Source organism: Urocitellus parryii, chromosome 7, assembly GCF_045843805.1.
Source record: "Urocitellus parryii isolate mUroPar1 chromosome 7, mUroPar1.hap1, whole genome shotgun sequence".
NCBI classification, from domain to species: Eukaryota; Metazoa; Chordata; class Mammalia; order Rodentia; family Sciuridae; genus Urocitellus; species Urocitellus parryii.
Window position 1 is genome coordinate 144097394 of NC_135537.1, and position 25257 is coordinate 144122650.

At 41.9% G+C, this 25257-nt stretch overlaps 1 protein-coding gene across 2 annotated transcripts in view; it reads right to left on the reverse strand.

Moving 5' to 3' along the window:
• Positions 1-18420, reverse strand: part of Myo1d (myosin ID) — a 311508-nt gene extending 293088 nt beyond the window's left edge. For both annotated transcript variants that reach the window (XM_026388876.2, XM_026388875.2), the window contains exon 1: positions 18103-18420. In XM_026388876.2, coding sequence (XP_026244661.2) covers positions 18103-18197 — 95 coding nt within the window. In that variant the 5' untranslated portion in view covers positions 18198-18420. The remainder of the gene's footprint in view (positions 1-18102) is intronic.
• Positions 18421-25257: the final 6837 nt, after the last annotated feature.

Consider the following 25257-nt stretch of genomic DNA (forward strand, 5'->3'; position numbering starts at 1 on the left):
ATGCCTTGTATAAGGTCAAAGGATTTCTACCAACTTTTAATTGCTTGTTTAATTGCTTGCCGATCTTCCAGTTTCCTCAAATACTTCCTTGAAGGCTCCTCATCGCCTTTTTTTTTAAAACACATTTTTACTGAAGTGTAATTATGTATATTAAAGTACACAAATTCTAAGTATTCAACCTGATGAATCACCAAAGTGAACACACCTGTGTGACTGAAGACCATAACTAGCAGCAGCCGGGAAGCCCTTCTGGTCGCTGTTCCTTCTCTCCTCTCCAAAAAGAACCATTATGCTGACTTCTAACACCACAGATTAGTGTTGCTTGTTTCTGAATTTTACATAAATAGAAGCACAGAGTAGGTATTGTTTCAATGCTGGCTTCTTTTGCTCAATGTTATGATTGTGAGATTAACTCATGCTGATGCATGTAGCTATGATACATTCCCTTTTGTTATTATCCAGCATTCTGTTGTATGAATACCACAATTTACTTTTCCGCCCCACACTAATGGACACTTGCTTTCTTTCCAGGTTTTGGCTCTTATGCTTTTCTGCATTTTAGCTTTAAACACGACACTTTTATTTTTACACAGCAGGTCTAGCATTATCGAATTTTTGCATGCCTCATATATCATTCATCCATTTACAAAATCTTTGTCAACTACTGCAGATCTAAACCATTCTTCAGAACTCAAACTAAATGACAGAAAGATTCCATGACAAAGTAAGCAATCCATGTTGTGAAACATACTCAGATCTGAAAGCGGCAGAGTTCTTTGGATGAAGCTGTCAGGGGTACCACACTCAGGCCCACACGGCAGGCCGCAGCACCCCCCCTCATTGGCAGAGAGCATATTCCTATTCCCTTGTTCCCTCTTTACTCCCATTTACAAGGAAGACATTTCAAAACAGCATTATAAAGACTGTACTCAATCAAGCAGTTTTAAACAGATGTACCTTGGTTGGCATCACTCAGAATGTTAACGCAGATGCTAATGTTGGATGATGTTTTTTTTTTCAGAAATGCTGTAGACCATGCAGCAGCTATGCTGTGGTCAGTGAGAACACCCCAAATGCACACACCAAAGCTTCTGTGCTCAGGGGAAGAGATAAAGGCAAATTAGGCAATGAGCAGGGAGCCTCCATGCCCACCCATCCTGCCCAGTCCTGCTGCCCTGGGTGCCAGAACTGACATCTCCTCAGGCACCCTGTCAATTGTTAGAGCCTCTCTTCTTTCAAACTCTCTCCTCCCTTCTCTCTCCTGCCTCCTTCCCATTATTATTTACTCATGTTCAATTATCCAGGCTTAAAAACTAATAGAAGAATTAAAATGCATCTGTGGTGTCCTGTAGCCATGGTCTCCCCTCCTTCCCTCATGGCACACGTCCTGCAGGCCTTACCCCACTCTGCTTCTTCTCCCCACTCACTGTTTGAACACCACAAACTGTTGCCCCTCCATGAAGCCACCTCCATGCAGTCCCTAGGCCCTCCTTGATGCTGACACTAATGGACACTTCTTCATCACCTCTCCCTCCCCTTCCTGGGGTGTCCCTCTTTTCCAGCCACTTTCCTCTCACCTCCTACGACATCACACTCTGTTTCCTTCCATCATCCCTGGATGCTCCTTCTAGGGTCCTTATTCTGATTCTGACTGTCTTTAAATACTGATGGATCTCAAGGTTCACTCCTTGGCCCCTTTCTCCCTCTCTATGCTTGCCGGTGACCCTAAATCTCATAGGCATGTTCCTGAGCAGCTAGATCACCATGAGAGATGTTGGGATATACTCTCCTTTCCCAGTATCCTATTGTACACCCATGCTCCACGCCCTTATCACTGCTCTCTATTCCTTTCCATGGGTATAAGGCAGTGATGCTCAACAATAGAATGATCACGGGCTCTGAAGTCACACCAATCTAACTTCAAATTCAACTGTTTTTTAATTAGTTACGTGACTTAGGGAGAGCCATTTTCCCCTCTGGACAGAGTTTTCACCTCTGTATTATGCCTGTCTTAAAGGACTGAATAGATGAAAAAAAAGGTGAATTAGTGAATGAAAAACCATCTAACAGCACTAAACACCTACAGCTGTCCTGGTAATTTATTTCCTCCCACTTTTCCTCCTATGGAAGCTAGTTCTTTTCCTCAACTACAGGAGAACCCCTGTTATCTGTGGTTTAAATTACCCACAGTTCAAAAATATTGAATGGCAAATTCCAGAAGTAAATGATTTATAAGTTTTAAATTGTGCACCATTCTGAGGTTACTTGAACAAAAGCCCTGTGAATTCTGTGATAATTTGATGACCAAGACGGCTGTCATCAATCTCCCCCTGCTGCCCCCTATCTCCCCCTGCAGTTCCCAAGACCTTGCCTGTATGGATGCTCTCTCTTCCACACCCAGCTCCTCATGCATGGCCCCCCTCTATTTGACTGGGGCTCCAAACCCTAATCTGGGTCTCTATAGTTCCCTTCCCATGGCACGGACACCTTCCTGGCTGTATCCCAAACTGGTGGCTTTAGGATCAGATTCATCAGGAAGAAGAGAAGTAGAAGGATAAATACCACCTCCCTCACTTTTACCCACTGGCATGGATTGTGTCTTCTGGGGTCTCCCAGAATAAATATGAGTAGTCATATCCAGTACTTAGGACAGTATCACACCCTAGGTCTTATTCCTTGTCACTCCTTAAATTAGACTCGGTGCCCTCATCACATAGAGCTTTCTTTTCTGAACAAACTCACTCTGTCCACAGTTTGTAAACGTACAGCGAGTGGGCACTCTTGGCGGCCTATCCAATACCTTACTTGGCCTCTAAACTTCCTTCTTCCTAAAAGGACATGGCATTGTTCAGGCAGTGACTTTCCGGTTATGTGATGCAAAAGTGAACTCTATCTTGAGCTCTCAATTATTCTAAGTTAACCAGGATGCCTACACTCCTTTTACTAGTGATAGGTGTAGTAATGGGCCTGTGACCAAATGCTGACCAACAAAGCACCTAAGAAAGAGCACAAGACAAGCAGACAGCTCCTCTGTGGGTCACTGTGGATGGGGTGCACAGAACTGCTGCAACCATCAGCCTGAGGACGGACCAGCGCAGGGGGGTGGGGTCTGATGGGTCACAGGTGGAGGCAGAGCCCTCATTCCTGGACTGACCAACTGGACTGGCCAGAGCTTCTCATATCACTGAACTTCTTGGTGCAGGAGATACGGTTTCCCATCTGTTTAAATCAGTTTGCTCAGTTATTCTCTGAGGCTGCTGCCCACAGCATTCTGATACAGATAGTGGGAACTGCCCTCACCCCACCAGGGGAGGTGAGATGAGCCACAGAATTTCCAAGCCTCTATTTCCTTAGCTACAGAGCAGTTCATTGTTGATACAAAGTATCCAATGTGACTACCTCCAGTCTTGCTCACCCCTACAATGTTACTTTGTAGCTATCTTGTTAAATTGTTGCCCTTCAGTAGAGAACTAGGAGCTTTTTATTTATATTGTTACCTTTTCTATTGTTTCAACCTGTTCAGACCCTTAATAGTAACAATTTTTTAAAGTGGAATAATAAAGGAAATTCAAGAGCTGCTCCTTGATTGCAAATCAAGACTATGAAGAGGGGGAAATAGAAAAAAATAAGTGTGGAGCTGGGAGGCAGGTGACTTCTGTCCAGTGCTAACTAGGCCACTACAGAGAAGAGTCCTCATGAACCACATGCTCTGTATCTCTAACTTGGTGACCCTGTGCAATAGTGAGGAACCACAAGGGCTCTTTTTGGCATTATTATTCTACCACTTAGACTTCTTCAGAGGATCCGTGGCTCAGGATTGCTCTACTGGCTGAAGCACGAAACCAGAAAAACAAACCTCCTCAAATCAGTCTGTGGCCTATTAGTCATTATCAAGACTCACTTATTTCAAATAAATAAAACACTTAAATTAAGAAACAGCTTTGTTACACTGCAGAGATCACATCAGGACTGCATTTGTGTTTACTATCACTACAGGAAACAGAAAGCATGGCCAAATCTGCACTCAATTCATCAGCCTGATGAAAATGAATATTCACAACAGCTACCAGGCCCAGGGGATTTGGCCCTGGGGGATGTGACTCTAAAGAGGCCCCACTTTCTAGAAGCATGCCATCGCCCTGACACTGACATCTTACTGCAAGATGTGCTAAGCCCTTGACTGCTTCCCAGCATATGTCAAGTCTGCACCCTTCATTCCCCATGCTTTTCAGGCAAAGTGTGGTCCCTGACTAGGGAGGGCTCCATCACCCCATCCCCACTCCCTCCAGAGACCCCAGCCTCAGTGGCTGCCTTTCAGTTTCCAAAACTCACAAAGAAGTCTTTCTATCTAAAAGTATTTCTTTCTCTCTGCTCTGCATATGTGATTGTGCCTGGCCTGGACCCTCCTCTGTCTGCTTCTCCCCCGACCCCACCCCACAGATTGCCCATCTTTCTGATCCCATGTAAAGCCAGCTTCCCCACAAAGTGCCTGCTCTGGGGCATGCGAGCACACATTCAAGTTGAGTCCACTCCCCCGCGAGGCAACACTGCTTTCCCCTCACAGTTGGAGCTATCCTTTGGTTCATTTGCTAGTTTAGCATGTCCCCCAGTGGTTGATCAGCTCAATGAGAGCAGGGACCATGCCTGCCAGGGTCACTCTTTCATACCCAGAAAAGAAGGAAGATGACATAGTGGCTACCATACTTTCAAAGGCAACTTAATGACATGGGAGGACACTAAAGAGACCACACTAAATGAGAAAACAGCTTATAAAACTATCGTGTAAGTGGAAAGAGTCCAAATTTTTAATACACACTCAAAAGACAACAAAGGAACTACATCAAGGTATTAATGAGGATGGTAGGATTATACTTTTTTGTATGAAAAATCTAGGAACAGATACAAAAGTAATATTCAATTTGGCAAAAATGGACAGCCACATTCATGGGGTAAAAACAGAAAACTTGTTGCAAGGTGAAGAATAAAAGTGTGATTATCAAACAATTAAGTTGATTAATAACTATCACAGAACTACAAACACTGATTATTTGGATGTTGTATTTGTTACCAAGCCTGTCAGCTTATAATGCAGTCACACCCCATTTGGCTTCAACAGAACACAATGGCAGAATGAAAACACATTAGCCTAGGATAGTGACTGCTCATCAAACTTTGGTAATCATCTGGACATTAATGAGGCTCAATAAATCAGAATCTCAAGGAGATAAGGTTCAGGGAATCTTCCCAAAACTGGGTAATTCTGATACAAAGCAAGATTTAAAAACTACCAGTCTAGGATATATTAAGAAGTTAAATAAGAGATGCATTCTAGCTGGGCATATGCCTGTAATCCCAGTGGCTTGGGAGACTGAGACAGGAGGACTACAAGTTCAAAGCAGCCTCAGCAACTTAGCAAGGTGCTAAGCAACTCTGTGAGCCTATCTCTAAATACAAAATAGGGCTGGGGATGTGGCTTAGTGGTTGAGTGCCTCTGAGTTCAATCCCCAATACCAAATAATAATAATAATAATAAAGAGATGTACTCTGCTTCATGTATAACTAAGTAGAACAAATAACAATTAAATAAGAGGTTTATTTTCAGTAAAAGTTTCAGATAAGACAAGAACTTATGAGGTAAAGAGGCAAAGAGTAACAGATTCTGCCAATAGCAGCTACCTACCCCAAATCAACAAGCAATCATAAAGTGCACAGCATGTAAAAATCCACCCATCATGCTTTGGTTTGCTCAACCACACATAATTCAAATACTAAGGACAGCAGGAAGTTTTAGAGTGGCACCTTACCTACTTAGGACTCAGTGTTGCCCTACATGCCTTTCCAGCCAAACGTGCCAAAACAGTACCAAAAAAAAAAAAAAAAAAATAGCCCTCAGCAGAGAAGATAAAAACAGCATCTTCAAAACAGTAGGTGATATACACAAAACAGCCCCTGCAGGGCATGGTAGCACATGCCTGTAATCCCAGAGACTTGGGAAGTTAAAGTAGGAGGATCATGAGTTCCAGGCTGGCCTTACAAACTCAGCAAGACCCTCAGCAACTTGGAGAACACTGTCTCAAAACTTTATTAAAAGTTTTTATTAAAACTTATTATTGGGCTGGGGATGTGGCTCAAGCGGTAGCACGCTCGCCTGGCATGCGTGCGGCCCGGGTTCCATCCTCAGCATCACATACAAACAAAGATGTTGTGTCCGCCGAGAACTAAAAAATAAATATTAAAAAAAATTAAAAAAATAAAACTTATTATTAAAAGTAAATAATGGGTATAGCTCAGTGGTAAAGCACCCCTGGAATCAGAACCCAATATGGAAGGAAAAATAAAAAATAAAAAAGCCCTTCAGTCTCATCAGAACACATTAATTCCTTCTTGATATACCCTTCTAATGAGTTTATTAGCTGATTGCCAAAACCCAGAGCAGATTAGATTTGTAAATTAAGAGGGAGAGAAAATTCACAGGCAGGCACACTAAAAGAAACAACGAAGACCTAACCACATACTCTGGAAAGTTAAATCATTCAAATCAATTTGATGTGGAACAAAACATTACACATCATGATAAATACCAAAGACATGAAGACAATTGTTAATAATTATGTTCATGATGATCTAAGTCATTAAGGAAAAAAGTTAAATCACATCTTTATATTCTGCTACTAGGAAGCAAAAATGAGAAAGCATTAACCTCTGAGTGCCTTCAATGTGATAGGAATGCTAAGTAACCTGCATTAGCCCATTTGATGTAATAACCTTTAATGTAGGAACAGTCCCACTTTAAGACTGGGCCATAAAGACTCTGAGAACTGAAGTAAATTATTTAAGTTGTACTGAATACAGTACAGTCAACTTCAGATAACTGAGGTATTTGCTCATTATTTTATGCTCCACTGTCACTTTTTAGTTCACTTTGGTTGGAAATATTTCTGTGTGTGTGTGTGTGTGTGTGTGCACATGTGTGTGCATGTGCGCATATGTAAAGCCTTCTGGGAAAAAAAATCATCTATAACAGTAGTTTGCAAGTTGCTGCTTAATTTTTTTTTTCCAAATGAAAAATTCCTTGGAACCCAATACAATACAGACACAGAGCTGCTGCCAAGACCAAGGGGTAGCAGGTGGCTTGAAGACCTACCCCATCCTTACCTGGATTCCAAGACTGCTCTGGGGACCTCAATGGCCTGGGACACAGAACACAGATTGTAAGAAGCACCAGTCTAAATGAGCACAGTCACTGGATTTGCTTAGAGACACTCAGCAAATGACAGAAAGCTATCTAAAGGCATCAGGATGTGTAAAAAGTTCTGGACTTTGATTAAAAACTCATTTAACCTGCTAAGATGAGTGACATGGTAAGACTGTCAAGAGTGCGGTGCCACTCAGCGTTTCCCCGGTCACCATATGGTATTAGGCTTCATACGAATGAGTTCTACAAATCATTTAAAAGAAAAGATGCCCACCATTTCACAAAGATGCTGAATATATTTTAGTGTTTTTGATTTTTGTCCCCCTGCCACCAAGAAAGATGGTAATTTCATTTTCCTATCTTCCCAAAGGCTGGAATTACAACAAAAACAGGTTTTATAAATACAGATACAGTATGCTAGAAACATACATAAATAACACAGAGTAAATGTATAGTTCAGCTGAGAATCAAAGAGGCAGAAATACTAAGCACAGTTGGGTGCAATGATGTCTCTTGTGGTACCAGCGGCCAGGGTCGGGGGCAGGAGGATTGCTAGAGCCCAGGAGTTTGAGGCCAGCCTGGACAACATAGCAAGATTCATTGATGGGAAAACCTTTTATCCTTAATACCTGAAAGTTAAGCCTTCCAAGATCAGATCTTGCCTTGCCCTCAGGGCTAGAGGTAAGACACAAACATAAACTGATCAGACAGGCTGAATAGGGTTAAAAACAACAAGAAACTCCTCATAATTGCACTCATTGGCATTTAAACTATTCTAGGGTTTTTACAAAAAATTTAAAGGTTTTCTTCTTAATCACAGGAACATAGAATAGAAATGACAGAATACGGTTAATCCAACATTATCTTAGAATCAACTTAAAATGACCTAAATATCTACCAAGTTAAGAGTAGAAACATTACCATTGATAGGGTTATCCAAAACAATTGTGGTTTTCATGGTGGTTTATCATTTTTAATTGACTATAAAATTGTTCTTGACTCACTGTTAAACACGAGGCATCGGACTGAGGTGGAACCATCAGGGGTCACCCACCCTGCTACAGACACTCCCCCATTATACAAGTTGCTCAAAGCTAACTTTGTGGTTACCAAAAAGAAAAAAAAAATTAGTTTCTCTCCGTGTTTTCTTCATTGTTTTAGAGGAGGCCATTTTTTTTTGATTGATTCATTTGCTTCTATTGCTTATGTGAACCTTGTGTACACAAGTGGTCATTTTCTTCCTTTCAAGATTTTGTAATATAACTGAGTAGGAAACATGGACAGGAGGAATGAAAGGAAACCTATGTTTGCTCCTTGATATATTTCCCATCTCTTCGAGAAGGATTATTTAGGACTCTGTATGGGCCAGTGGTTCTTTGAGAAAAACCCACCTTCGGCAGTCAACAATCTTTTTATTGAAACAACATAGCCATACTAGAGTTACTGCTTTGATCTTCTTAAAGTGAAGTCCATTTCTATATTGTGCATCGAGGAGCAGAAATGGGAGGGAAACAAAGGAAGTCCTGTTCATCCTAATGGCAACTCGTCCCACGTGAGCAGCTGAGCAGGACTGTAAATTGGGATCAATTCAGCGTGAGGCTGGGGATAATGAGAGGCTGGAGGTGGGCAAAGCTGCATGAAGAACTGGGGGGTGTCCTTCATTCCCTACCTCCGTCAACTGAAGTCACTTCTTGGAGCCCTTTGTTTAAAAACGATGTACTTTTCAAGAGCAGACCATTCTACTTCATTAAGAGATGTTGAAAGCCATCATCAGATTGACAGGCTGGCTCACTCACCTCTCTAACCCACAATGCTATGCCAGAGTGTTCGCCACACAGTCTGGGTGCGGAGTCTTGGGAGTTCCATAATTGGGCAGAAGATAAATGAGAGGAAAATTCCTTTTCCTCATCTTCTTCTATGCCCAAAGACACATTTTTTTTTCTAGTTGTGCAACATTTTCCTTGGGGATCCTCCTCTCTGTCATCAGAACCTGCTTCCCCAAGGATGAATTGAGCTACAAAATACTTTCCCATTAGGGTTCAGTTCTCCAGTTCTCCATTCCACATGCTGCAAAATCACTTCTCAAAAATGAACATTTCAGTTCTTCATTTTGATGGATTTCATTGGGGCACAAGAAATTAACTGGACTGAGCCAATTTACACTAATGTGCCTGCGCTGCATTCGCAGTGCGTGACTTTCTAAAGAGAATCCTCCTCAACCTAACTCAATCTCTACGTGGAAGATCTGGAGGATGCATAAGAAAGGAATGAAAAAAAGTACAGATAGTGTGGGGTAAATATTTTTGAGCAAGGAAGCTGCCTAGCAGCATGGATAGCCCACTAAAACGGAAGAGTGGGTTGAGAGAGAAGAAAAGAAAAGCCAGGAAGGCCCAGGCCCCCAGCAAAAAGGCTGCTCCAAATGGGAGACATCTGCTTCCACAAGGGTCTGCTCCTGTTCTGCCTCTTCTGCAGAACATGTCCTACCGACTTCCAGTCTCAATTTTTCTCTTTCTGAATTCTCTCTGAACTAAAATATGTACAGACACATAACTCGATTATTTTGTCATCAGTTCTTTTTAAAAATATAGCATGTTGATTCCTTTTCTCTGGGAGGTCCTTAAAACAACTGTCTGCACTCTTCATGTGGACTCAATCATAATCCACCTTACACTGATCAATTTGTTAAGGTGTCCTTTACTCCCAATTAAACTATCCTTTTTTTTTTTTTTTAAGTTTCCTCCATCAGAGGGCCCAACACACAGCAAGAATTCAAATAGTTGCTAGCTTTACAACCAGGAGATAATATGAAAATCATATAGAATCTGTAGTAATACAAGGAAATGAGTTTTGATTTTTTTAAAAGACTCTATACCTGAAGTTCATCACCTGGCCTTAAGTGCCTCAATTTGAGGATTAGTATCATAAATTTTCATGAAAGCAGAGCACTGTGACATACAAAATATGTTGGATGTTTTAAAATACAAATAGCAGATTTCATTTTCTAAAGGGCTTAAAACGATTTTCAGAAATCAAATAGTGGTACCCCGGAAGGAAGCATGATTATGAGTATGTTTAAAGTGATGGCACACTTTTGCCCCACGAAGCTGGCCCAGGGGATTCAGCAGCCCCTGAGCACCATGCTCTGGCCACCACATTAGGTGTTAGTTACACAGATGCTATCATGTAATTTTCACAATAACACATCATCCTTACAGATGAAGAAACAGAGGCTCGAGAAGGCTAAGTAACTTGTCCAAGGGTACACAGCTGGGAATAACTGGACACAAAAAAGATTAAGGTCCAGACCTACCTCTAATGCTCTTGCTCTCTCCCCTAGGTAATCTGAATCCCTTCTAGAACCTTTTTTCATCCTTACCTCCCACCTCTCTCTCACACACACACAAAACACTAAAAGAAATAAATCTGTCTTGGTGAGGAAGGTAGAAATGACAAGAAAGAAGTGCAAATACCCAGCTCTACAGTAGTTCAGGGACAGGGCAAGGAGGTAAGGCCATCTGGGGAGGACTCAGAGGGACAGTAACATTAATGAGGAGGGAATTAGATAACAAGTAACAAGCACTGACCAGGCACTTCCTACTCATGTGATTTCATCCCAATAACCCTAAGAAGTGATCACTGTACAAATAAGGAAACTGAGGCTTAGGGAATCCTAAATCAAAATGCTAATAAAAGAAAAAGTGAAGCAGAGATTTGGACTTGGTCCATCAGGTCTCAGGCCTATGCTCTTTCTTTCCACAGCTCCCTGTTTAAGCAAGCTTTCCTTTTTCTTCCCAGAAATGACAAAAACTAAGGTTTGGGAAACACTGTTCTCTTCAAGAGCTCTAACCAGTAATTACATAGCAGTTGGACAAAAGAAGCCTCAGGAAATAAAACTGTCATCTCAATCAAGGGATTTAATAGATTATTAGAGGCTTCCAATGTATACTTTTAAATGCTGTTACCCTCTGACCCATTTATGAATATAGTTGACATTTTTAGTGACCATGTCAGTGAGGCGTGTCAACAGGGAATCTACCGTTGGGGCCAGAGCCTCTCTTGGCAATGCAGGTCCCCCATAGACTGACTCAGCAGTGGCTGGGTAATGACATAATGACCCAGTCCAGTCCCAGAGGCAGCACAGTAGCGAATGTTAAAGAATTATAAAACAGAGCCACTCCTTGCTTGAGATAGGGTATGTTTTGCTGAGCAGGCTCAGACATAGGTGAAAATGTCAATGCACAGCTCTCCACATAACACTACTTCACAATGCAGATAGCTTACACACAGATCATTAAATAAATGCATTTTCTATACCAGATTTGCCATTTCTATCTCAAAGTTCGGCAAAAAGCCAAATCTTGTCTCTTTCATGTAAAAGTTGATCCCTTCAGAACCTGTAATGAAACAAACCAGTAACAGCTTCTAAGTGCTTGATTCCACCCGCATCTGGCTCTATTTGGAAGCTAAATTCAGCAAAAGTCTCTAGGGTCAAGAAATGACCCTGAATAAAAATAGTCTTGGAAATCTGTCACAGAGTAGGAAAGGAAACAAGGCGGCAGGGTGATTCACTCCAAATGGCAGCTCCAAACCCCAAATTCCCATTTTTGTCCCAATATGAAGCCAATGTGCAAAACAGGCACAGAGCAAACTGTCCTTTTCCAAAAGCCTCCAAAAGAAGTTGCCAAAGAATTTCATGTGGAAGCCAAAAAGCTTTAGTGTGCCATTCACCTCTCCTATAAATCTAACCAGGGCTACTTCTAACTAGTGCTCTAGACCAATTGCTGGTTTACATTTGCTTGAAGACCACCCAAGGTATCTCATTTTTCCTCTGGCAAGCAAGAGAAATCTTTTGTCCCACTGAATCTTCCAGATGACCAAACAGCCATAGAAAATGAATATAGAGGTGCTGCGGTGAGCATGCGTGCATCTGGTCACTGCTTTTCCACTAATTCCATTATTCACTGCCTGCCTCCCAACAGTTAAGTGAATTAAAATAAGTATTTTTGAAAAGGTTGCAAATTTAAAAAAAAAAGGTAAGAATTCCACAGCTGAAGTACAGTCAATATCTGACTGCTTAGTTAACTTATTTCAAGCTGTTTTGAGCAGATGGATGCCAAATTCTGTAGTGTGACAGGACACAGGAGCAGAGATATGCTTTTCAGACATTCACTGGTACCTTCCCCTTCCAAAGCCCTGTATCTAATTTTGCATTCATAATTTATATTCTTTTTTTTTTTAAAGATGGTGGTTCCCAACCATACTGAGTTTCAAAGTACTAAGTTTCAGAGTTTCAAAGAAAACCTGGATCTACCTCAGGATGACATGACTTTCTTTGAGCATCGCATAGGCTAATGAAGCAGGCATGCAGAGAACAATGGAACATGATAAATTCCAAGTTATCACCAAGTATCCATGTATCCTGGCAGCAGAGTGAAATTAACCCATCTTGGAGGATTGGGAAAGACTTTTCAACACTGGTCTTGAGGGAGGAGTAGGAGTCTGACAGGGCAGAGATGAAGGGAGGAGGAGGAGGTCAGTGGTTCTCAGCAGGAGGTGATTTTGCACACACATACTCTGGGCACATTTGGCAATGTCTGTAGACCATTTTGGTTGACACAAATGAGGGGGAAGATGTGCTACTGGAATCCTTGGGTAGAGGCCAGGGATGCTGCTAACCACCCAATACCATGCAGGAGAGCCCCCCCACACACACCCAATAAAGCTTTATCCAGCCCCAAATATCAACAGTACTCAGGCTGGAAAACCGCTGTAAGTAGAGGTATAACAGTCTTGTGTTAGGTTAGGAGTTAAGAAATGGGCTGGGGATGTAGCTCAGGGGTAAAGCACTTGCTTTGTATGCGAAAAGCCCTGGGTTCAATCCCCCATACCATTATACAGAAAAAAAAAAAAGGAGTGGAAAAAAAAAAGAATCACTTCTCTTCTAATCTTGTTTTTTCTCTTGGAGATAAAGCTTGCTTTTTATCCACCTGCTACAATTGGTGCAGCTTTTCCTTTACTATTATTACCTGTAAAAATGGATGTAGGTGTGTGTCTGTGGATAGGGGTCTGGAGGGGGCAATATTAAAGGGATGATGTGGATGATGTGTGAGTATATTTGAGGAGCTTCAAATTGTATCTCTTATTCTCATAACAGAATCTGCTAGCATCTTGAAGTCTGCCTTCTTTTCCTTACAGAAGTCTCTTACCAGGAGAGATTTGTTCTCTTTATTTCTTTTTTCTTCTTGGGGGAGGTGGAGGTGGTGGTGGTAGTATACTCCTCAGTCCATTTCTCAAAGATCTGTGCCTTGGAGTAAGATTCCTTGTGGTCAAATGTCTTCATGTCTTCATGATCAGAGATGTTTCCTGCCTACAACTCCAATGTCCACTTGAAGTCACAACCACAGCATGACCACCATGTTCTGCTTTCTTTGTAGCCAATTCTGTTTTGAACCTGCAGCCCATAGTCCCTCTTTTCCTTGTCTGGGCCATTTCTACTCTGGAGTTCTTCCATTGTAACCATCAGTGTGGCCTCCTGTCTAATTGAGAGTCCCTCCAGGCAAGCTGCATGGAACCCCTGGTCCTCCCTGTGCTACTTACTCTTCACCTAATTATCTGCATAAAATGACGAATGTAGGCTGCTGCTCAGGAATGGACTAGCCAGAGCTGAAGACACTGTCCCTGAGACAGGTATCTTTCATTTCACAGGACTGTGAGGTATATGTTAGGCTTCCAGAGATGTCCATACATTCCCAGTGCAGCCCAAATCACTGATGTTCCATGGGACAAAACACTTCAACATCATCTCATTGCACCTACTTGATCTGCAATGGTTGTTTCTGGTCACCTACAAAGTGAAACAAATATCTAAGGGGCACAGCAGCAGGATCCCAGGAGTGCACACAACTGAACACTAAATAATCTAGAGGGATGTTAGGGTGATACAAAATTCAAACTATCTAGGAGAGAACTGTTTTCTTTCAGAGGATTGATTTATGGCTGGAAAGAACAATATGGAGCTTCCCTTTGCTGTGACTATGTTAATGACTACAGAGAATCTACTCTTATAAGTTAATCACGAACAAGCACTGTTCTATACAATGAGAACTGCAGCCAATTTTCATTGTTGAGCACACACACATCTGAACATCTAGGATCCTGGCTGATGTGATGACTGGGTGTAAAGGTAGCCCTAGAGGCCTGGGCATAAGCCAAGCACTGGGCTAAAGAAGCTGGTGATCCTCCCACAGATCCAACACCAACTCCTTCCCCTCCAGACAACCTGTCTTATTCATTGTCACTCAAACAGAGTCAGCTTTCATGCCATCAACCTCTGCTCATGCCACTTATCCACCTGGAATGTTCTCCACCTACACACCTACCTAGACAAATACAGACAATCCTCTGGGACTCAGCTCAACTCCTCCTCTCCATGGGGTTTGAGACAACCTCTCGCATCTCTCCCTCTTCTGAACTCCCAACACAATTAGCTCATTTAATTACTTCACAAATAATCACTTAAGCTCTGTAAAGTTCATCTCTTCTGTTGTTTTCTTGAACTATTCTTTATATCAACAGAAATTTTCACTTTCTCCCTATTTTTGCTGACATGCCACCTCTTTAAAAGGTAAGGAGCATAGCTTATTCAGAGTTCTTTGGATCCACCTACTCCATCCTCAGGACTACCTGGAATAAGGTACGAAAACAAACTGCAGCACTCTCTTCAGTGCACACAGGAGTTAAATTAGGTTCACCTTAGAGATTTAAAGATCCAAACAGAACACTTAGAGACTCTGCCACCAATGAATGTGAAAGCCTTTTTTTTTTAAGTCATTCTAAGTGCCCTCCCCAAATTTATTTATTAAAAAAAAAAAGCCACAAAGGTTAAAGATGTAGCTCAGTGGTAAAGTGCTTGTATATTATATATGAGGCCCTGGGTTCAATGCCCTGGGGAGCACTCCCCCTAACAACAAAAAAATAAATAAAATAACTTTCACAAGTGTTTTAATTATATTACAAAGGACTGGTTCTACAAACTGATGTAACTCAGTTATACACAGCCTTCAATTTCAAATTTGGAAAATTCTGCAAAGTTCTAACTAACATCATGTATTTGCTAGTGGTGACATATAGAGGTTAGAATGAATGAATCTATATTCAACTATTATACAGTGTCTCATATGCAGTATTATTTAATAGTGTCTGATAAACTGAAAAGAATATAAACAGAGTGACTAAATTAAAAAGGAATTTTTCAAAGTAGGCATCTTCCCCCATAGGGAGGGAGGGGTGGAATCTCTTTAATAATTTTAAACAACACCAATCCATGAAATTATTATTTAACTTACCACTTTATCTTCTTTACGTGCACTTGGGAAAACTTTTTAAATAGTATTGTTAATAAGTATTTGCCAGGTATTAATCTTTGGAGTTTCATATATTAACTAATTTAACAATTAAGACAACCCCAATTGTATAGATAAGAAGATCTAGGCACAGAAAGATTTAAATAACTGGTCTGAGAACCTCAACAAAAAAAAGTGGTAGAACTAGAATTTTTACCTCAACAGTCTGACTCTTCATCACTATAATAGTGGATACTGGTCATAGCTGATGTAGAGTTATGTCATTTTGATTAATATGGTATTTGAAGCAATTTCTATAAAAAGGTGGGAATCCAAACTTTGGAAAAAAATGTAGCAGTTTAGGGTTGGGGTTATGGCTCAGTGGCAGAGCGCTCGCATAACACGTGCAAGGCCCTGGGTTCGATCCTCAGCAAAACATAAAAGTAAATAAATAAAGTTATTGTGTACAACTACAAAAAAATATTTAAAATGTAGCAGTTTATCATAATGCTGTGTAATAAATCTGATTATGATTGACGCTGTGTCTTCTAGGTTTACATTCTCAATCAACTGAGGATTGAAAATATTTGGAGAAAAATTGTGCCTCTGCTGAACACATAAAACTTTTTTTTCCTCATCAGTAGTTCCTAAATAATATAGTACAACAACTAATTCACATAGCATTTATATTGTATTAGGTATGTAAGTAATCTAAAGCTGATTTAAAGTATACCAGAGGATGTGCTTAAATTACACGCAAGTATGGTAATCCCACAACCATAAGTTTTGTTTCCTCTAATTTTAACTATCTACAGGCAACAAGAAAGATGAATGCAGTACAATAAAATATTTTGAAAGGGAAAAATGGAAACCACATTTGCATAACTTTTATTATAATATATTGTTATAATAGTTCTATTTCATTAGTTATTGTTTTTAATCTCTCACTGTGTCTACTTTATAAATGAAACTTTGTCATAGATATGTAGGTATAGGGAAAACAGTATTTATAGGGTTAAGTTCTACTTGAGGTTTCAGGTATGGAGGGTGTCTTGGAACATATTCCCCACAGGTATGAAGAGACTATTCTATTACATCATTTTATATAAAATTTGAGCATCCTCAGATTTTAGGATTAACCGGGAGTCCTGGTACCAATTCCTTGATAAGGAACAACTGTGTTCCTATGCAACGCTATTTAGAAAGATACTGTGAAACTTTGAGACTGTCTACCCTTGGAAAACTTGGAATCATTGAAAGATATCCTGGAAAACTTGGATCACAGAATATGAGCACTGAAATTCTGGAGGTCCCTCTTATTTTACAAAATTAGTAAACCGAGGCCCACTAAGCAGCTCGAGGTCAATTTGTGGTAGGCAGGTGTAGAACTTAGGTCTGTACTCCTGCTCCATGCTCTCCCTCTGGGACTTAATGAAACTGATAAAGAAGAGATGAATTCTTCGTGTGGTTTGCAATTTCAAAGAGTAAACCAGCTTTTTAAAAGAATTCTGAAATTAGAGTTGACAGGGACAATACAGACAAGTAGGGTGAGTTAAGCATCCAAACTAGATTATGACTTTCATGTTATAAGCTTAAGGTGACGTTCAGCTATAAACTTTACAAAAAATAGGACAAAACTTCCAGAAAAACACCCCCCCACCCCAACCAGCTATTTCGATTAAAGTCGAACTGCTTTAAACCTCTGCTTACATATTACTGTATCAAAAATGAAATTATCACATGTAGAAGACATAACAAATTCAACTTGGGAGCCCATTTGGGGGATTCAGTTGTGACTACATTCTCAAGGATGTCAGTAACACAAGGGCTCCATCCATAACTCCTTGAAAAAAAAAAAAAAAACGGAAACCATGAACTCCTTGTCAAATTCAGACAGTTTATCTTGGCACTGCCAAGTATAGCAGTCCCTTCGATGTCTGGAAACGTGTTTAATTACGTTTAGCGAATAACTAAAAAATAGCCGGCATCCCGGAACAGACAGCTCAGGGATCACTCCGCAGCATCCTGAATGACATGATGGAAACAGTCCAGGAAACAAAAAAGAAGACGAAAGAAAAAGAAAGAAAAGAAGCAAGTGTGAAACAGGGAGGAGACGCCAGCCTCTTTCCAAAACAACTCTCCAGTCTTCCTAGGGCCCTGGGGAGAGCCAGCAGGACTCTCCCTAAAGTTTTTATTTTCTTTTACTTTTGTTTCCATTAGGTCACTCGGTTCCGCCTACACGATTTACCTGGCGTAGGGTGGGATGGTGCGCTGCCCCAAACGCACCTCCAGCTCAGCCTGCCCCTTCCATCACCAAGGATGACACCCCTCCTCAGGACAGCGCAACCCACCACACCGGCACGCCCCTTGAGCCCCCAAAGCCACACCCATCTGCGTCTTTTCTCGAGGAAACGTGACCACCGAATTCAAAGGACCCCCCCTGGCACCGTAATCCCGCCGCGCTCCATCCCTCGCGCTCGGCGCGCCCCGGACACCCCGAATCTGGCCACACCGCCGGAGCGCCCCCTCTCGGGAAAGCCCAGAGTGCGGCCGCTCCGCCCTCACCTGAGTCTGAGGTTGGCCATGAACTCGGGCATGGACACAGTGTCCATCAGCACGAAGTCCGCCTTGCCGAACTCCAGGTTCTCCTGCTCCGCCATGGTGCCGGCACACGGGCGCAGGTGGGCGCGGCGATCTCAGGTGGTCGCGATCGGGCCCCCGGGGACCGGTCAGGGGCCAGCGGCGAGCTCGGGCGAGGTCTGGGCGGGGCTGCGCGGAGGGGACGCGCGCGCCGCTCGGGGGGTCCGGGCTGGACAGAGGCCGCCCCGCCGCTCCTCTGCGCGCTCTGGGCCGGCGAGGCTCTGGGCGGGCGCACCCGGCGGTTTCCGCTCCTCCCGCGGCGGCTGCCGGGCGCTGTGGGGGCCGGGACACAGAGACGGAGACGGCGGCGGCTGGTCCCGCCTCTGGCCTTGGTCTCGCTGTCCCTGCCCCGCCCGGGCCTCTCAGGCTCCGCCCCTTCTAAGGAGCCCGCCCCCGCCGCGGCCCAGGCCACCGCCTCCTCACCTGGGCGGCGCGCACGCGCGGGGCGAGAGCGCGCGCCGGGCTGGCCCGGCGGTTGGGCGGCAGCGCCCTCTAGAGATGGACGCTGGAATCCCGGGCGGCCCTAAGACCTCAGTGGAATCAGATTTCTAGGATGGCTGCCTTCCGCCCTTGCTTGCTAGATGATAATAGGATTGAAAAAGTAGGTTGTGAAGCTTTTGGTGAGGATTATTCATTATGATTCTATCGTCCTGCAGCGCAGCCCTCACTCCTGTGCTTACATCCTTAAAGTGGTGGTTCAATCACAGATGATAATAGCTCCCATTTTGAGGGCATCAAAAATGCCCAGAGCTGTCCTAAATGCTTGAAAGAACTTAAGTAAGTTGTCCCACAGTTTGGAAGTGGAGAAGTTGTAACTTTGTGCAGCTCCTTTGACTTATGAACCCCAGCGTTGAGCCTTTTGGTGGAATGTCTCCATTCCCAGTGATCCTGGTTTTCTCTTCCATCCATCTGAGTATACCACCATTCTTATCTTGTATTAATACATTTTTAATAAAATTGTGCAAAATCTCTCCTGGATGGTTGTAGGCTTCTTTCACACAGGACCATGTTCTATGCTTCTTGACATTCCCCTTGGCACCCACCAATTAGCTATTGTACTGTTTTACCTATGTGAATATGAAATTCATCCTTGTTCCATGGAATGAAATGAGTTAGAGGAGGTCTTCAGGTAGAGATACATTGGGTGAGCTTGGAAAATTATTTTAGAACACAGAATGCATTTTCCCAATGAAAAATTATTTGAGGCCCTTCTAAGGCATCTGCTTTTCTCCAGTCCTGTGTTTCCATTAGGACCATCTTCTATTGCAAAATCTACATGGAAATCTAGAGGCCTCCCAGGACCTGGCTGGGCTTCAGCTCTGTGGCTGAATTTGAGATGAGTAAACTAGATGAAGGACCTTACTCAAGGCCTGCTTCAGCTGCCAGCAACCCATACTTGCCAAAAGAGAGGGAGGTTGGTGGCTTGATCACCTTCAAGGGAGCTACTCTGCAGTGGGAACTTTGGCATAGGCAGAGCTATGGGGTTGCAGCCTGACTGCCATTAGCAGCTTCTCCCCTTCAGAAGACACCTGTCTTCGTCTCAGTGTCCTCATTTTTGGAACAAGAGCTCTGGGCTAGACCCTTTCAAGGTAGGACTGTCCTGTGTTTGAGTCATTGTGTGGGTCGGTGGGTAGTCAAGCAAGCAATTACATAGAGTATGCTTGCATTTCTAAGTGTTCTTATTGGTATGCCCTGACATAAATAGAACTACATTTAAAAAAGAAAAATAAAAAAAAAAATAGTTCTCAAGATTGGTGTACTTTGGAGCAAGCTGTGAACACCGCCCCCCCCCAAAAAAAAACACACTGGTAAGTGAATGTATGTGTGCTACCTGAGCCCTAGAGTTGTTGAAAAGTAGGGTGAAATCCCAGCTACCAGGAAAAGAAACATCAGGGCCTGCAGATGATGAGAGGATTGCAGAAATTGTTTGGTGTTAGGAGCTGTAGTAGGATAGGATGTGATTTTCAAATGACCAAAGTAAGAGATTTTTGTTAGAATCATTATCTCATACATATATATCCAAAATATAAAACATATGCACAACATATTCAAAGTGTTGTTGTATTGAGTTATAAGCAGAAATTAGTATCAAGTCAAGCATTGAGACTAAGAAGTCTTTTTTATGAACTCAAAATATGTCCAATGAAGCTCACCATTGACTTAAATCAGTGTCAGGATTCCAATTTACTTGTGTATGTTGTTTTGGTTGTACGATATCAAGGAGATTCTGATTCACTTGATAATTTTACATTAATAGCAATAATTTTTACTTGTATAATTTTACATTCAGTCTTTTTAAGGCCAGTGCACAGCTATAACCGTATTAAACAATCACACACACAGTTCAAATATATGCAGAGATGGCAGAAGACACAGACATTGAGGCTGCATTCAAACAAGGTAAACTTGAGCAGTTTAGCTCATTTATCTCCTTTGTGATAAAATTTGAATAGAAGTATATTTGGATGTGTACCATCCAAATATGTTTGTTACCATTTAAAATATACTAAAAAGCCAAATAAACGTTTATATCAGCAATAGTGAGACACAGTGACAATATGAGCTTCCTAGTGTGATCTCCTGAAAAGTATCGCTTCCCAGCTACAAATACATAAACTGAATCTAATCATGAAGAAACATCAAACAAACCCATGGTAAGGGGCATCCTACAAAACAAGAGATCTGTGTTCTTCAAATAATTCAGTGGCATGAAAGACAAAGAGGCTGAGGAGTTATTCCAGATTAAAGATGACCAAAGAGGGCTGGGGTTGTAGTGCAGTAGCAGAGCGCTTGCCTTACACATGTGAGGCACTGGGTTCGATCCTCAGCACCACATGATCATTATTATCCAAAGTACGGGTATGAAGACACGAATTGGTGTGACTATACGTGTATACAACTAGAGATATGAAAAATTGTGCTCTATATTGTAATAAAAATTGTAATGCATTCTGCTGTCATATATCAATAAAAATAAATTTAAAAATTAAAAAATAAACAAATAAAATAAAGGCATGCTGTTCATCTACAAGTACAAAAAAATAAAAATTAAAAAAAAAATGACCAAAGAGACATTATGACTAAAGGCAATGTGTGATCCTGGTCTAGCCAATGTAAAGAACCTCCAAAGTACACTAAGTTTGAGATTTGTTTCTTTTTGCAATTTCTTTCTTCTTGTGTTAAAGCACAGAAAAATGTCAAGGATATTGTTGGGACAATTGGTGAAATAGATGGTAGAGTCATGCCAATGTTAATTTTCTTGAATTTGATCATTGTGCTGAGTTTCTGAAAGAGAATATCCTTGTTCTTAGAAAACACTTAATGAAGTTTTTAGGAGTAAAACGTGATGTCTCAAACAGGCGAATATAACAACAACAATAATAACAGTAAGAGGAGGAGGAGGAAGAATAAGGAGGATGTGTGGATCTACATAGGTTGATAGATAATCAATGCATAAAGCAAATGCTAACAATTGGTAAAGTCGTTAAATATATGAGCGTTTTGGTGTGTGTGGGGGGGTACTTGAGCACTATCTTAAAAAACATTTCTGTAAGTTTTAAACTATTTTTAAATGTAAAGTTAAACATCAACTAACAACCTAAATATAACAACCTTCTGAGTATTTTTAAGTTTATTTAGAAGATATCAAATAACATGTAGGAAACAATAGTCACATCAAGAGTTTGCAGACCTTTTAGAATGAGCCAATACTTGGAAAACCATAGTCCAGGACATCTGTTAGCTCTGATTGGCATGGATGTGCTTGGAGGTTATAAACAATGAACAGGAAATTCCACTGAACAGTGAAGTGTTTACCTTAGTTGACAAACAAATCCATATCCCCCAGAGAGGGTCCATCCTGTTCTCTGCCTGAAATTTTCTTCCCTGCCGTGCCATCTCTCACTCTGTGGCCCAGCTAACTGCTGTTCACCCCTCAGCTGTCAACCTCAGCATCCCTTCCTCCAGGAAGGCTTCTCTGATCTCCTGAGTCAGAAGTGGCTGTCCCTCCTTTATGCCTCCCCACCCCCACCCAGTATCCTGAATGTGCTGCCCGGGTTAGAGCACTGGATGCCCCTAAGCCTATTGTCTATCTCATGAGTTTTTAGGGTCCCCCAGGGCTGTTCTGTTTGGGGGTGTGATGCTGATGCTCAGCACCCTGCCTAGGATGTGTGTGAAGCTCTTCATAAATGCTTGTCTGATAAATGAATAGTGAACAGTCTGTGAATCTATAGGTCATGTGATGTGGGTTTATAAATTCATCCCCTTGGTAGAATTTCAACATAAAAGTGTTTCATATTATACAATGTTTACCTCCCCAGAAGCAGATCTCAAGGCTCTGTCTCCTTCTCCCCTGGAGACAGGCCTGTGCACCATGCATTTGCATTGACCAAAAGCTGCTGTTCCAAAAATCCTTCTATTATGGCCAACCACTGCTGCAAGTCTACTCTGAGCTATCAGTGAAAAGTAACTCTGAATGTTCCACGGCGAGTATTTGCTCCCATTCTATTTTCCTAACATGTTTCTGGGCTGCCTCACCACTTTTTCCCCCTTTACCAGGGGCTCTGCATCCAAGGAAGTCAACTCTTTCAGCATGAGTCCAGCAAGACAGAAGCAGGATAGGAAAAGGATAGAAAAAAAAAATATAGCCACACAGCATATTTCAAGGGCATTGTATAAATTTATTTGAAAAACTCAAATTACTATAGAGCAGGAGTTGTAGGGCAGATTTGCATTGCAAAGTAACTTCATAAGGTACTCACAGCCATATAGGAATGATTTGGGACTCCCTGTCTTAGAGAGAATTCAAAGCCTACTTCCTCCTTTTTATACTGCTAGATTAGAACCAAGACTGACACATCAAAGGTTGCATATCTACTCTCTGTGCTTTCTGAAGCCTAAATTTTTAAAGTACAAACAGACCATTAATTATTCTTGCCTATCTGTAGGCCCCTTCTCTCTCCCTAGATCCCCACCTGACACTCTATGGGCATTTCATATGGGAAAGATAGTTTTCATGGCTGGGGTCACTGCTTTATGCTACCCAGATGGTTCAGAAAGTGACTTCAAAATTTCATCATTTCACTTTGAGCTATTAAAGACAGAAGGCCAGCTGGTCAATTGCTAAGATTTGGCGCTGAGTTCTAGGGATTTCTCTTCCCCACTACATCGGTGGTCCAATTACTTGTGACAGTGTCGAGTGGGGCCAGGGTCTTTCCTTGATTCTTTGGAACAATTGTGATACTCTACTTTTAATGAATCAGACTAAGCCTAGAGGAAGTTGGCAGATGGAGGAGGAGGAAGAGAGAGAAGGAACTGTCTTTATAAGGCTTTCTTGGTAGTAGATGGACAGTAACCAAATGCTCTCAATTTCTGGGTTTCATCCTTTGGTAAAAATGGATGGACTTTTGTCTCCTGAGACAAATATAATAAGCATATACCCAAAACAGTTTGCACATAGATTGCCTTTTGTCTCCCATTTCTAGAAGTGACCTCTTTATGGACCCCAAGTTAAGAAACCCCAGGCTAAGGAAAAGATCACACCCCAAGTAGTGATCACTGGGAAATGGAGAAGAATGTAAGCAAATTATCACTGTCAGTAGCTTGTGAGTCACCAGACTGTCCCAGTAACTCATCCTCCTGTGTGGGCAGAGGAGCCACACATAAAAGACCACAGCATCAGATAGGGGAGGCAGGCAGTTTGGAATTGCCTCCAGAATTATTCCTGCTTGTGACAGGTTCTGACTATAACAATTCCAGCAGAATGCATCCTCTTTCCCAACTACAGAAGTGCTTATCACACTGGATTGAACTTGGCTGTCTAGGCCTGTTCCTAAAATGTCCTAGGACAGTACCATGCTCCTTCAGCTGTGCCTGGTGCTCAATAGGTACTTCTTGAATCCAGTTGGTGAATTAATTAGCGTGCTCACTAATTAGTAAATGAATTTGCATAAAGATATTACATTTTAAGGGCCACCTGGTCTTTCTCTATGCCCCAAGTGAGACAATCACTAAATCTCAAACTATTCTGGCCAATGGATAGAAAATTTGATGTGGGGCTGGGGTTGTGGCTCAGAGGTAGAGCGATCGCCTTGCACATGCGAGACCTGAGTTCAATTCTCAGCACCACATAAAAATAAATAAGTGAAATAAAGGTATTGTGTCCAACTACAACTAAAAAAATAAATATTAAAAAAAAGAAAATTTGAGAGTGTGATAGGAACCCATGAGAGGAAACCCCAAAAGCCAATTTACAAATAATTTATAGATTGATGGTGTTTGAAGGCAGGTTTTTTTCAAGCTTTGAAGTATCTAAGAATCACTTAGGGATCATGTCAAAATGTGCATTTGGATTCATAGGTCTGGGAACTGAGATTCTATACTCAAGACTTGAAAGTTCTGATTTAGATAATGAGTTGTTCCTACTACCCAACATGAACATCCAATTAAGAGATTGCTCTTTGAGACAAAATGCAGGAGGTAAAGTAAAAAGAAACAAGAAAAATCAGCACCCTAGATCCACCCTGGGGCCTCTGTTGCTACCCCATTCATAACTGGGGTGCTGATGTCTTCCTTTTCTTCACCCCCCACCTTTCTCCTAAAAGCTCAGAATACAGGTTAGAGGAGACATATGCTTGAAGTTGGAAGAAATCCATTCCAGTCCCTTTCTTCCTTCTACCTGACAAAATAGTAAGTAGTTAATATTTTGCTATTGTGGTATATTGTTTTTTTGTCCGTGACTTCCGGCTCATGACTCTCTCCATAAGGCAAACTGCAGACGCTAGAATTTCTCCTCCCCAAAGCAAGTTCTAGAACTCCAATCCTCCCCTTGCCTTCCTATGTTGGGACTGGCCACAAAGAAATTCTTTGATGCACCACGTCTGATGGTAGATCCTAAGGCCCCCATTTCAGAAGGGGTCCTGCCCCTTACAGGGAAGTCAAGAAGGATTTGAACAGACAGGTCTTGCTGGGCTTCCCCTCTCAGTCTATTAGAGATAGATCAGACCCTTCTCATCCAATCACATTTCCACATGGTTGTCCATGCTTCATGGTGTCTCTGCAATGAAGTCTTCATTAGAACCC